The 13,570-nt window shown below is 37.9% G+C and overlaps 1 protein-coding gene across 1 annotated transcript; it reads right to left on the bottom strand.

The window, feature by feature from the left end:
* ube2na (ubiquitin-conjugating enzyme E2Na) lies at positions 1–13,325 on the bottom strand. The gene is made up of 4 exons (XM_066685053.1): positions 13,204–13,325; positions 4,233–4,479; positions 3,137–3,277; positions 1–1,288 (listed from the first exon to the last, which is right to left on the bottom strand). The coding sequence occupies exons 1-4, from the start codon at positions 13,231–13,233 to the stop codon at positions 1,242–1,244; spliced, it is 465 nt and encodes a 154-aa protein (XP_066541150.1). The 5' UTR covers positions 13,234–13,325; the 3' UTR covers positions 1–1,241.
* Positions 13,326–13,570: the final 245 nt, after the last annotated feature.

Here is a 13,570-nt window from a genome sequence, read left to right as displayed (position 1 = left end):
TTATTAATCAACAGATTTTATTTACAGAAAGAACAAAAGTATGTGGACTGTTTTCATGTCATTCAGAAAGCAGGAAATCATTCTCCCCTTTAGAAAGAAGGAATTTACATACAGTGAATCGAGACATGTCAAACCAAAGACCAATCATGGAAATGGAGATAAAGCATTCATTGATCGCAGTTTGCTCCTGCACACCCCACCCCCCCAAAAAAAAGACCTCGCCATTTGCACACCACCAGTCCCAACGCAACCTACATTTTGCAAAATAAAGGCTAAAGGGAAGAAACAGGCAAATGAATCTCGATGCACTGGACACAGGAGAAAGCGCACACCAATGATGGGAGTTTAGAGAGTGCAATTAGTACAGCAATGGCAAGAAAGATAAAAAATAAAATACTAACACCGAATACAGTAACAGAATTGTTAAACTAAAACTTGTGGTACAATCTCGCTTCTCGTCTGCAGTCAAAATAGAAAGAAAAAGAAAAGAGAGAAGAGTAAAAGCCTATGTTAGGAGTCTACACGATCAGCGGTCACAACAGTTAAACGTGATGGTGGAAGGCTATTCCGTATTAATTTAGTCTAACCATTGCCAAAGTCATCATTGATTTTGAGTCATGTGTCAGAATAGTTTTATTTTTTCCCCTCAAAAAAACATTGCAATGTATTTTCCTTCTAGGCCTTCTAAAAGGGGAGGAGTTTGTAGTTTGCCACAAAGGGTGTCTAATTAGGGGCTAATCTGCTGCTTCTCATAGACAAACAGCAGCATGAGAGGAACATAACAAAACCGAGGTTAAAAGAAAAATGTAAAAGTTACCCGCCACCCTCCCCCACCCTTATCTTCCGTATGAAGGGACAAGCGAATGACAGCCAGTTTTTTTTCTTTTAAACTACACACTCCTTACAGCAGAGGTCTCCTACAGCCTCCCAGATCAATGGAAAAAGATAGCCATGTGAGTAGATCTAAATCCTCTGCCCATGCATCTTAACAGTAGTGAATCAGGACAAAGACATTTACTTTTTTTTTGTTTCCTGTTAATGTGTCTTAAAATCACAAATTGTATGCAAATGCCATTCTTTTTTTCTCTCTTTTCTTTAATATATTCTTTGACAGTTATTATAACATTTGTTTCCCTAAGACTGTGTCCTTTAAATGCAAATGAATAGGTCTTGGCAGAACATGGAGTTGTGTTCACACATGACTTCCACTTTTTCTTTTTCCTCTTTTCCACCCTCTTTCTCTAGACTTCAATATTGTTCCCAGCATAAAGCCTGGTCCATGTCCGGGCTGAAATAGAAACAGCAGAAGCGTTAAACACCTCAAACACTAACCTTATTTGGAACATGAATTCAATGGAACAATTCTCTGTAAAACAGGATGTGGTGATAGAAAGATGATCATAATTAGATACTCAACTCAAATTCCCAAACTTTTTACTGAAAGCCTCAAACCTGAGCAAAACCAAATCCAAAATTTAAGGGTGTGTTCAGACTTCTTGTTCGATTCCCTTGGTCCAGACCAAACAAGAAAATGATACATTGTTACATTTTAGTCCTGGTTTGGTTTAAGTTCACACTGTCACTTTTACAATCGAAACAAAACAATAAAAAGTGACATATGACGTACACATGAATTTAATTTTGAGAGCAAGTTGTTGCATAATGTCCTGTGTTTGGTTTGTTTTGATTCATACTTGAAAAGAACTGCACCAGAGACTGTTAAGTTTTTGGTGCACACCCGTGTTTGTAAGGGAGCATTCACACTTGCCCTAATAAATCGCACTTACAGAGTTCATTTTAATTGAACCAAAACTGACAAGTCTGAACACACCCTAAGCAAGGCCAAATCGCAGAAGACATCTGGCTTAGAAAACTTAATCACTGTGGTGTGGGGTCCCTCTTTTAAGAAGCAGTATGACCGAGTCCAAAAAGGTTTTAAAATGTATTCCTAAAACCACATTGTTTAAAAATGTAAATTGAGTAAAACAAATAAAAAAAAATTAAAAATTAATGCAATTTCCCAGCATTCTGTGACAGCAACCAATGCATTTGCCCAAGAGCCTCTAAACCTTAAAACAGTAGTTACTGAATTACAACAATTCTGTAATCCTCATGAAACGCAAGGGCTTTCAGATAAACAGCAACACAAATTAGAGTGGTTACATTTACTCATTCACTTGAAGGGAAAGCCATCAATATGAATCCAAAACAACCTATGAATGAAAATCCCAGTATACATGTATTGGAATGATGTTGGGCCACCACAAACTGCCTTAAGATTTTCAATGTAATTTATTATAGACGGTGTGTATATATGGATAGGTGGACATAAATGGAAAAGCATTTGGTTGCCTTGTACTGAGCATGGACAATAAAGTTGAATCAATCTATCTATCTATATAAAGAGTTCAGTGACCGCATGTGATTGATAACATGTTCTTTTAACTACTCCCTTCAGCAGAGGAATGATTTTATTATAGTATAAAGGTGATACATCCCAACGCATTCCATCAAGCATATGACACGTCATACATTCTCAACATACAGAGCACAAATGCTCTTACCCAAATTGTGAATGTGTAAAAGTGACTTGTCTGAATATATAACATTTATATGCTGATGCTATTGTTCCCAATTCATAATCCTCCAATTTTGTTCATTTACCTCAGTAATCCATGCAGATGAGAGAAACATTGTACTGTCTGGAGTAAATGCCTAAATGTTCACTAGTGTCCAGATCCATTAAGACAACTGTTAAGAGGTAAAACAAGGCCCAAACCGCTGAGTAAGGACTGTTGTACTTACTGACATAGTACAATAGCCCCCTGCCCTTTTCAGTCATCCGATTAACATTCTTATTTATTTAAAATATTGCATTGCATCGCACAGGTAGGCTTGCAGACACACCATGACCCTGGCTAGGATGGAAGGGTTGCAGAAGGTATATTAAATGAATGACTGACTCACTGTATTAATTGATAAAAGCATCAGAGTCACTGTGCACTTAAGAACACAGTGTCCTTTTAATACCTACATCTACTCCCTTCATTTACATAATGTACATTATAAAGTTCTTAAGACATTTGTTATCTTAAACATTTTATTACCCTGCACAGTTAGATTCCCCACAACACACCTGTTTCTATGGCTTGAGCTTCGTTGGTCTTCCACTGCTCTGCAACATCGTTTGCTAGAGGATCATCAGGGTTGGGAGCACTTAGTAATGCCTGGATTGATAGCAGGACTGTGCGGATCTGCAAGGCTGGGGACCACTTATCTGTAAAATATATTATGGCAGCGAAAGAGAGACAGAATGAGGGGAAAAGTAGCAGCTTTTCTATTTCTAGCGCAATATACAGTGGCATGTTTCAACTACGTGGGAGAGAGAAAAAGAGCACTGTAGTGAAGGTCTGTTGCTCACTGAGTTCAAAAGTGTAATCAGAGGCTCTTTATTATTTGAGCGAGATAAAGGTAAATCCCTCACTGCCTCCTTAGGTCAAGCATGACAGAAAGGGGGACAAAACATCCTAAAATACAAACACAGTGAGCCACAAAATCACTTTCCCACCCTAAGCTCTCAGCAATTCTGCACTGTATGAGTCACATCAAATGGAAATTCTAAATCACTCATCTGTGTCAAGTTTTTCTCTCAGTAGTGGAAAGGGGCACCCTGGGATTCAGGTTTGCATCCTAGCTGCGCTGTGTGACTGAATACCTAACTGGCCATGGACTGAAATGATAAATTTGAGAAGTGCAGTGCTGTTTCCTCTCCTATGTTCATGTTAACAAAGAGTGAGGTGACATTATATATCTCACACTTTGCAAGGAAATTTAACAGATTCACCAGATTGTTTGGGTTGTTTTTTTTTTAAGTCACGAAACTCACAAGTACTATATCAAGTTGGGGAATTAGCTGTAAGCACACAACAAAAGATTGCTGGCATTTTCAAATGTAGATAGAATGGAAGCTCTGCAACATATATGTCCTCGATCTGGCAATTCATTTACACTGCAGTTAAAGAACATCCATCAGAGCTACTTCAGTTACCAAGGTCACAGCAGGTGACGTATAAAATGTACACACACTGTAGTGGTTTCAGAGCCCCAACAAGCAAACAACAAACAGAACACTGGCCAAAAAGGAAAAAAAATGAAGCTCACCATAATTTTATTTTTTTAAAGGGAATCTGTAGTTTTATAAATATCAAGATCAATATATTGAATGTCTTTACCTTTCAAAATGTCTAGACATATTCTTCCCAGCTTGTCTACGTTGGGGTGATATATTTTGGTCATGAAGCGTACTTTAGGAGCTGCCATGGGGTATTCTTCTGGAAGAAAGAGTTCAAGTTTAAAAGTCCCTCCCTCAAAGGGGGAGTCCTGAGGTCCAGCGATGACCACATGAAAGTAGCGAGCATTCCCCTCATCTGGCTCCGCTTTAATGCCTGGCACTGGCTCTGCCAACAAACGCTGAGTTTCCTACACAAAACACACATACATACACACACACACAATGGAAGAGGGTGAGAAGACAGGTTGGAACAGGAGGTTGCTCACTCATGATGCCATGTACTCAAGTAATTACAAACGAGGATGCTTGCTCAGATGTTAATGCACTAACAAAATACATGCAGATGCTTTTGCACTGATGAAGGTTTTGTACCAACAGCTCACATGCAGCATAAAGAGACATTTCATTGAAACAAATTTAACTGATCACATGTAACTCAATGCTTAAGACTTCATGCTGTATTCACAGCTTATGGTTTCTCATCTGTTGCTTTGAAACAATTTTTCTGACAATTTTTTTGGACTGAGTTATAATTGGCATATTTGCACGTGTTCTTACACCTGTTTTAACATTTATCAGTAAAATTATAGCTAATGTTTTTGGGATAAAATGGGATTCTTAAAAAAATAAGCCAATTCCAGTGAATCTCAGGGGGAATGAATAATGAATGAATAAACTGCATGCTTATCCCACAGATCCAAATATCACACCAAAGATGTGGCAAACATTTAAAGACACTGTATAAAAGACATTTGTTTATTGAGGGGAAAAAAAAAAAAAAAACCCACACCCTTTTGTATTGCTAATAAGTTGCTACAAAGCATGTTGAACAAGTTACATTTTTCTGTTACCAGCTTTAGCACCTTTTTCTTAACTACTGAAGATTTTTTCAGGGGAAAAAAAAAAAGATACTGGACAAATATGTCAAATATTTTCTCTCAATGTATAAAGTGATTTTAATGATTTCTCTTGAATAAATACATCAATACGCTTTTTATTTTAACTTTGCTGAACATTTAATAACACCCAAGTAAAATGATAAAAATTATATATATATATATATATATATAAAAAATTCTAAATGGGTTTCCAGGGGCTTTAAGGGGTTCCTTTACAGGAACTAAGGGGGCGAGCCCAAATCTTGAAGAACAACCCCACATCATACACTGCCTTCCACTAAACTTTACACTTGGCACAATGCAATCAGACAAGTACAGTTCTCCTGGCCAATGCCAAACCCAGATTCGCAGTGGTTCTCAACCTGTGGTACGTAAAGCAGCAAGAGGTGTTATGCCAAATATCCTCGAAAAATGTGAGCATTTTGGATTTTATTATAAAAAGTGCAAAGCAGAAACCAAGAAAAACAAGCTGACACAAACCCCAGGAATAATTTGAAGCCCAGAAGGACTAAATCCGGAGGCAAAAATAGAGAAAACTGTACACGAGAAGTCAGAATAGAAGAAAACACTCGGCTGAAGGAAAACGTGGTCACTCTTCGATTCATTACAGCCCTAAAACAAGGTTTAACAGTGTCGCCCGACCTTCAAGTGCGGAGAACCGCTGTGCTCACCTGCCCCAAGCACTGCACTGTTTTTGCGCTGTTGTTGTAGCCTATTAAAGCACATAACTGATTTAATTAACCTCTTCTCATTTTTATTTATTTCAAATAAATATTATTGACCATAAATTTCAAGTAAATAAAAAGCAACAAAAACTCAAGCAAGATTTTGCCTTATTCCCCCAGAAGACAGGAAGAACCAGGGATGCCCATGTTTCTGTGGTGTAAAAAGTGGAGAGAGGAAAAAATAAATTTTTTAAAGTCTAAAAAGTTTGAGAACTACTGACCTATTGGACTGTCAGACAGAAGTATGATTCTTCAGAGAACACATCTCCATTGCTCTAGAGTCCAGTGGTGGCATGCTTGACTCGAGTTAAACACAGTTACAGAAAACACAAACATAGCATTTCCCTGTTTCTTATTTTCTTGAATTTTTCTTTTGTTTACAAATCAGAAAGCAGAAAACAGGTCCACGGCACCGTAACTCTGCACTATTCAAAACAAGGAGCAGTTTATATAATAAAAAATAAATAAATAAGAACCCCCTTGCTGTCTTGTCTGGTGTCATTGCTAGATTGCATGTATTTTGCAGAGTAATAACTGAAAATCTTCAGTCAGAGTACCATTATCATGAAATAATGTCACTCCTGGAACTTCAGGTTTGGAACCAACTGTGGTATAATTAAGCAGTATTACTTCGGTTAGAGTGCAATTACTGTGTAAATATGGCACTCCTAGAATGTCTTCCTCACACACACACACACACTTTTTCAGTATAACTCACAGCTTCTGGATACTAAACTAATCTTGATGTCAATCAGCATGCTACAATTTTTCTCAATGAAATGAAAAACATAATGAAAAACAAAGTATGCCTTTTTCTAATTTATCCACTCACACAAACAATTCACAGTAGTTTGCTCCTGTTAACACACTGTTAGAACTTTTCATGTATAGACACACAAGTCCAGAACTGCTCTACTGTTGAATGTTGAATAGGATAGATAAAAAATAGGATTAATGTATCAGATCAAGAACATACGTACTACGGTATCACAGTTAGTTCCAAGTATGCAATGTGATTGGCTGAAATATGTTCCAATAGTGCCAATATTGCATGCTAATTGCACTCTGACTGAAGCTCAAGAATTACTCCACAAAATATATTTAATCCAACAATTTTTAAACTGGAGAACAGGACTAGGGATGTGGTGAGTCACTTTTTTTTATTTAACATGTATAACTACTTGGCAGCATATTCCTCCAAAAGAAAGAATTGAATTGGATGCTCCATCTATGCAAACTAAGACCTGTCCCCCATTTAAAAAACAACCAACACAGCCAAATGCATCAGTTGTCAAATAAATAGGAGGTTGGCTCCAGAAAAGCACTAAGCACTATCAGAAAGAATATTAGAAATTAAATAGATCACCCACAATGTGTGATTTGGTGTGATGTTCTGGCAAATGAGAATTTAAAACAATCAAATAGAATAGGCATCAATAAAATACAAAAAGGTTAAGAACTAACGACGAACCCTAGCAAGGACCCCAGCACTTACACGACAGGGTGTAGGGTGCCTGATAGCGCTTTTCCTGTAAGGTGGAACAGGTTTGGTTCCCATTTAGTCACCTCATTTTAAACTGTTCGCCGCCTTTCCACCAACATGAATAGATTGTGGAACATGAAAGTTTCCTTTCCAGTTGAAATCAAACAATGGTAGATATTTCAGCGTGTACCGTGACAATGTCCGTTGCCATGCTGAGCTAAAGAAGCTCCAGAAAGAGCACATAGATTAAAGAGTTACAGCCCAGTGGAAGAGTTCTCTGGTGTCTATGATTCCTGGTGCTGTGGTCTCCAAAAATCAATCATTCACAAGATTGGCGGGATATGGAGCCACACTCCAAAATTCTCACTTTGAACATTTTTTTTTTTTAAACATGTAACATCTCATTCTGATCTGAACCAATTGTAAAGAGAGAATTAACCCTGACAATATCTGTTAATCTGTAGTTCTGGTTAATACAGACAAAATTATGCAGCCTTGGTTCCCATCAAAACAGACGGAAATGCAGACCGGTTTGTTGGATAGCACCAAGGACCAGAAGCCCTGAACCAGTTCAAGACCTTGGCTGAAATTGCTAGAAGGAATGTTTGATGGAATGGAACTATTTTACCTTGTGGAATTTTGATAACTAAATTGCTTTTTGGCACCTTTATCTAAAAAACTCACAATAAACAGTGATAAACTGTGTTATAATCACAATAATATGCTCAAGGTACGGGCTACGATGTGAAATATTGGCACTGGTACTGATCCCCCAAGCATCATTTCTAAATTGATCTTGGAAATAACCAGTCAGATTTTGATATGTAATGGGTGGAACCAGGACCTGGAGGTTGTGGGTTCAAGTCCCACTCTGGGTGACTGACTGTGAGGAGTGTGGTGTGTTTCCCAGTGTCCGCATGGGATTCCTCCAGGTGCTCCTCTTTCCCCCCACGGTCCAAAAATACATGTTGTTAGGTCGACTGGCGACTCAAAAAAGTGTCCATAGGTGTGAGTGAATGTGTCGCCCTGTGAAGTTCCTGCCTTGCTCTGGACCCACTGAAGCCCTGAACTGATTTACAGACAATGAATGAATGAATTAATGGGAAGAAACCAATTTAACAAGTAAAAACATCAAACCAGTATGTCTGGGTCTACATCTCTTTAAAGCTAGGTAAAATGTAGTAATGTCTATGAGAAAATAAAAATAATATATATATATATATATATATGGAATTTGTTTTACAAGCAGCAAATATATCGATATTTAAATTAGAATGACAAAAATGTCAAAGTGCACGGCTGGTAGCTAAGTGCTACAAAGAGGCATTAGTGCAAACTGATTTTTTTTATTTTTTTTATTAAAGAAATAGGAATCCTGGCTTTAAAACTTAAAACTTCTCAATGCTATGTGAAAAACATTTCAACACTTAAGTGATATGGTCAATCACCAATTTTTTTTACAGATCTACATAAAAGAGCAAAATTCTATCTATATTTCCTGCAGTTATTCATTCATGAAGTTTAGAAAGCACTACAAAAACTTCCTATTTTCACAGTACTGCAGCCAGTTTTCGTGGTCATATGCAGATATTTACATTCTTAAGCTACTAGTATTAGCCAAATATTGTATATTGTTTATAATTATATGGTAAATTCACTTACTTAAAGGAACAGGAAAAGAAAAAACTAAATGCAGAAAAATTATGCTGCAGTTAGGTTTCATTAAGCCTACTTTCTATTTAAGACACTTTGCGGTCAAAAAAGAAAGCTTGACGTGGCCATTTTTTACAGCCCACAGGTGCAAAGTCAGCCCGCTTCCTGCAATCGTTTTGATTTGTAGTACCACTATACAGAGAGATGATAGCCATTATTAGGAGAGAGAGAGACTTTAACCTTCAGGGCCTTTGGAACCACACACCCACACAAGTAATGAGAGAGTGAATCTGATATCACCTGTGGAATGCATAGTCTGGAGACGTGACACATCTGAGAATTGCACAGCTTGACTAACCACTCTTCACTATTCTATTGTGTAACCAGCCCACAACAGGCAGAGCACCTCTGCATTCCTCTGGATCAACTGCTTCTTAATGGCCCTCAGTCTAATTAGCTTTTATATAAAATTCCATTTAAAAATGTTCATTAAAAAATCAATTTGTAAAGCATACAAATACATTTTCAAGATGGATGTAGAAGATGCCAAGAGAAATTTCACGATGTATATTTCCAGCAAAAGTGATGGAACTAAATCTATCTTAAGAGAAAAAAAAAAAAAAGAAAATACTGCCAAATTTGTAAGAGGATGTTTGGCTGAAGATTATCCAGACATGACATGATTTTGTGTAGCTACCATCTATCGTTGTAATTAACTAGTCTGAAAATTAAATTGGGCTGACAATTATCATTTTTAAAATAACTGTCATCAGTCAAAGCCTGTTTCACAAGGCCGGTAAACAAAATGAAAATATAGCATTGTTAGTGCAGTTGCTCTGTGTCAAGTCTGTAACCTACATTATATCTTGCAGCTCATAAACTGGAAATAATGAGTGACTAACAAAGGCGCCAAGACAATTATCAGTGTGGACGGGGCCATTTATGAAATAATGATATACAGGCAAATTAAAAGATGCATCAGAGCAACTACCTGTATCCTAGAAAGTCAAAATTATCTGCTCATGAGTATGCAACCTATTTCTGCTGCTTTGCTACTAAGCTCAGCAGGGGTACCAGGTTTCACAAGGACGTTAGCTAAATTCCTTAGGCCTAGCTTTAAGGCTGTCAAAAGATTTTAACATTTATGACAATGAAGATTTCTCAGTAACTGAAATACCCAGGTTCAACTTCAGTTCATTAGACATATTCAAATACTTGAGTGTTCAAGTGAATAATTAATTAGTGTTACATAATTTTTTACTGAGACCAAAAACACCTGGGTGCTATGATACACGTTAGGGCTGTACCATATCGTATCGTTTGCAATAAAATCAATTTTTAAAACATTAAAAAAATAATTTAAGAATCAATATTGTGATATTCAGACTTGTTTACACAATGTCGTGCCGTTATCCATAATACAGCATATATATTTTTACATGAGTCATTTAGCCACAGTGAAGTACGGTGGAAAGTGGCTCTGAGGTGGAGGAATTTGCTCCAAAATAATAAATATATATTTTTTAAATACATATACATAAAAATATACATATTAATATAACATGGATTTGATTTTGTTGCAATAGTCTGTTTTTGAAATTAATACAAGTATTTTTCTGTTTTGTGTCATATTGCCAAGAAACCCTGAAATATTGTGTTATTTTAGGGCCTATTGCCCAATACTAACACACATTTACATTATTTTAATTTTTATTCATATATTTATTATGCAAGTTTACATTTTCATTTTCTCTCGTGAACAAGGAACTGCTGCTATCTGCTGATAAATCTTTCAGTCATAAATGTTACAATGTACAGTGTTACCACCTCTGAACATTTGCTTAGTTAAAATAAGTGCACTGCTGACTGAGTGCACACCAACTTCAACAACCAGAGAAAATGTGGACAGTGTTAAATAGGTGTTCTCAAGTCGATTTGTTTTTTTTTTACTACTGTATTATAATCAGCTCACACCACATTTTTTAATAATAGCTATCATACTTGTATACTGAGCACCCTACTCTCTAAATATCAGCATTGGCAATAAAAACCCCATAAGGCTCTTCCATTAATCATCCAAGTATTTTTTTTTGTGCTTTTGGTATAAAATGTTTTGTCAGTGATAAGCCCCTCCATTAAAGTGGGAAGCTACTCGACTGAATGTTGAAAAGAACCGTTTGGGTAAACTCTAAGCCAACGCAAAAATAAGCTTTCACTCTATCATTCAGCCAAATTACACAATACCAGCCAATGAAAATGAAAAGGATCATGATGGGTGCAGACCTCTCACTCCTTCATTCAAAATATCACTTAGAGAACAAAATTCCTGAAATATTTCAGATAGTCCATGGACAAAACATGCAGAGAAAACACAGACAAGAGAGGGGCTCCCAAACTCAGTCTCACGCTTAAGAGTTTCTCTCAGGCGTGTGTTCCCAGCCTCCCACACCCAACGGACCCCACTGATGCTCAGCGCATACACAATATCTAGTTACTTTAGACTGCATAAGTATGGGCTTGCAATTATTCCAGTTCTGTTAAATACATAGGTTTTAATGCTAACAAGGGAACGATTGCTGGAGATACCCTTAAGTGATCCATGCATGTGCCTATGTTGCTACAATTTCAGCTACACTGTCAGAATAAATTACTCACCCTACTTACAATCATGGGATTTCTAAATTATTTTAAAGATAGAATATTCTATGAAAACTTTATTTTGGAGGGCTGCATAAGAGAAGTTTTTCAGAACAGAAAATCAATGGCAACTTGCCTGAAATTTGTGTTGATTTTTCAGGCGGAAGCTTAAACGCAAAAAAATTAACAATTAATGTTGTTGCCTTAAACTTCCCCTTCCCTTAAAAGTGCTGTGTAACATCTTTACAACACATTTTTTTGTGTTTTGTAAAGATGGGAGGAAATATTTTCACTGTTAGAAGCTATAGCACGTCAGCTTTCTCCTTTTGCTCAAATTGTCATTTAATGCTTCATCCTCCTCAAGGTGTTTTATATCATCGCCCACGGCCTAGTGACACATGGGTGTGAGGAACAGCTTCAGGATACGCCTATTTATTAAACCCCCTTTTTTTTTTGTTACACGAAACACCTAAAATGACAATTCAAGGAAATGTTGTGATACCACGACATCTCTTCTCATAATATGAATCCGGAATAAGAGCTGAGAGTTGAGCAGCAAACAAATCTGCGGGTTTTATGCAGACTGTGTGCGCTGGCTCGGTGTGCGGTTACAGGGCGCTGCCTGGAAACTTAATTTTACCATAAAAATATTGAGTGCCGTTTCCCTGCCCAAATTAGCAGTGGGCAAACGTTGCCACCTTTGAGATTTAAAGTGTGTAATGTGTATTAAAGCTTATCCGGAATGTCACTCTGCTAGTTTTAGCTGCTAGTTGTAGGCCTCGTATGGAAAATACCTGCAACACAGCCCAAAACGCGGCTAAGCTAGCGGCGCACGGTGCGGGGCTTTATCACTGTCTGTTTGAATTATGCGACAGTGGTGTGTATACATTATGTTCTTTAAAAAAACATACATTAAGCGACATTAAACACGATTAAACTATTATTGTGATATGTTTCGTTTCTCTGCTCAGACTCCGATAATGTGCAGTCGATGAATGGCAGCTGAAGTTAACGTTAGCTTCGTCTTCAATTTTTCCGGTCTACCTTAAATAATGCTGCATCCCCATTCTGTCGAGCGCGGAACTACTGCACCATTTAAGGTGGACCGTAAATTTCGAAGAAGAAGCGGGTGGATAAGAGGACATTTCAGCTTCATTGAATGGCAGCATTCAACGATTCGCTAGCACTTCATTAGCCTGTCCGCCACCATTTACCAGTGTGTGCTTAATGTCGCCTTTCATTGATCATTTCAGACGTGTATGCACAGGAGACGGGCCCTCCGCCATTTTCACCGCCTCTAGCCCAGCGTGCATGTATTTTTAACCCACCCATATTCGGGTTAAGAAAGAACGGAGAGCTGAACGGAAGTGACTGGCTAACAAACACTAGCAGGCGCAAAAAAGCGCCAGTCGCTTCTCTTCTCCCCATGATCTCTCTCACTTTCTCTGGTTTCTGACTCTCTAACCCGGGCGGCTGAAGCGGGCTGTGCGAAAGAAATCTCGCTTCACTAGTTACCTTGATGATTCTGCGGGGCAATCCTGCCATCTTGTCTTGAATGCGGGTTTTTTAGCTTCGTCTCTCGGTGCCTCTTCCTCTCAGAGACGCAGTGAACACGCCCCCCGCCGCTGCGTCACTCTCTCTCTCTCTCTCTCTCTCTCTCTCTCTCTCTCTTCCCCACCACCAGCACCCCCCACCTCCACTCTGGGCATGTAGTTTACCACCCAGGATCGCGCCATTTGGGCATTATTTGCTGTTCATTGTTCCCATTTCCACCACAACAATACAGAGCCAATTAGTTAGTCGTAATAACGCACAGGTTTACAAAAATTATTACCTCAAATAAGTCATTGTCAATTTTATCATCTCCACACTTGCACACCAT

The sequence above is a fragment of the Hoplias malabaricus genome, chromosome 11 (genome assembly GCF_029633855.1).
Source record: "Hoplias malabaricus isolate fHopMal1 chromosome 11, fHopMal1.hap1, whole genome shotgun sequence".
Taxonomy (NCBI): Eukaryota; Metazoa; Chordata; class Actinopteri; order Characiformes; family Erythrinidae; genus Hoplias; species Hoplias malabaricus.
Note: the sequence above shows the minus strand (reverse complement) of the source record. Positions and strands in the feature narration are given on the sequence as shown.

Excerpts from the sequence above, each read along its gene's own strand:
- ube2na (XM_066685053.1), bottom strand. The coding sequence starts at position 13,233 with ATGGCAGGATTGCCCCGCAGAATCATCAAG. Across the intron at positions 3,278-4,232 it reads ATGTCTAGACATTTTGAAAG|ATAAGTGGTCCCCAGCCTTG; the intron begins GTAAAGACATTC and ends TATATTTTACAG. Across the intron at positions 1,289-3,136 it reads AGCTCAAGCCATAGAAACAG|CCCGGACATGGACCAGGCTT; the intron begins GTGTGTTGTGGG and ends TTTCTATTTCAG.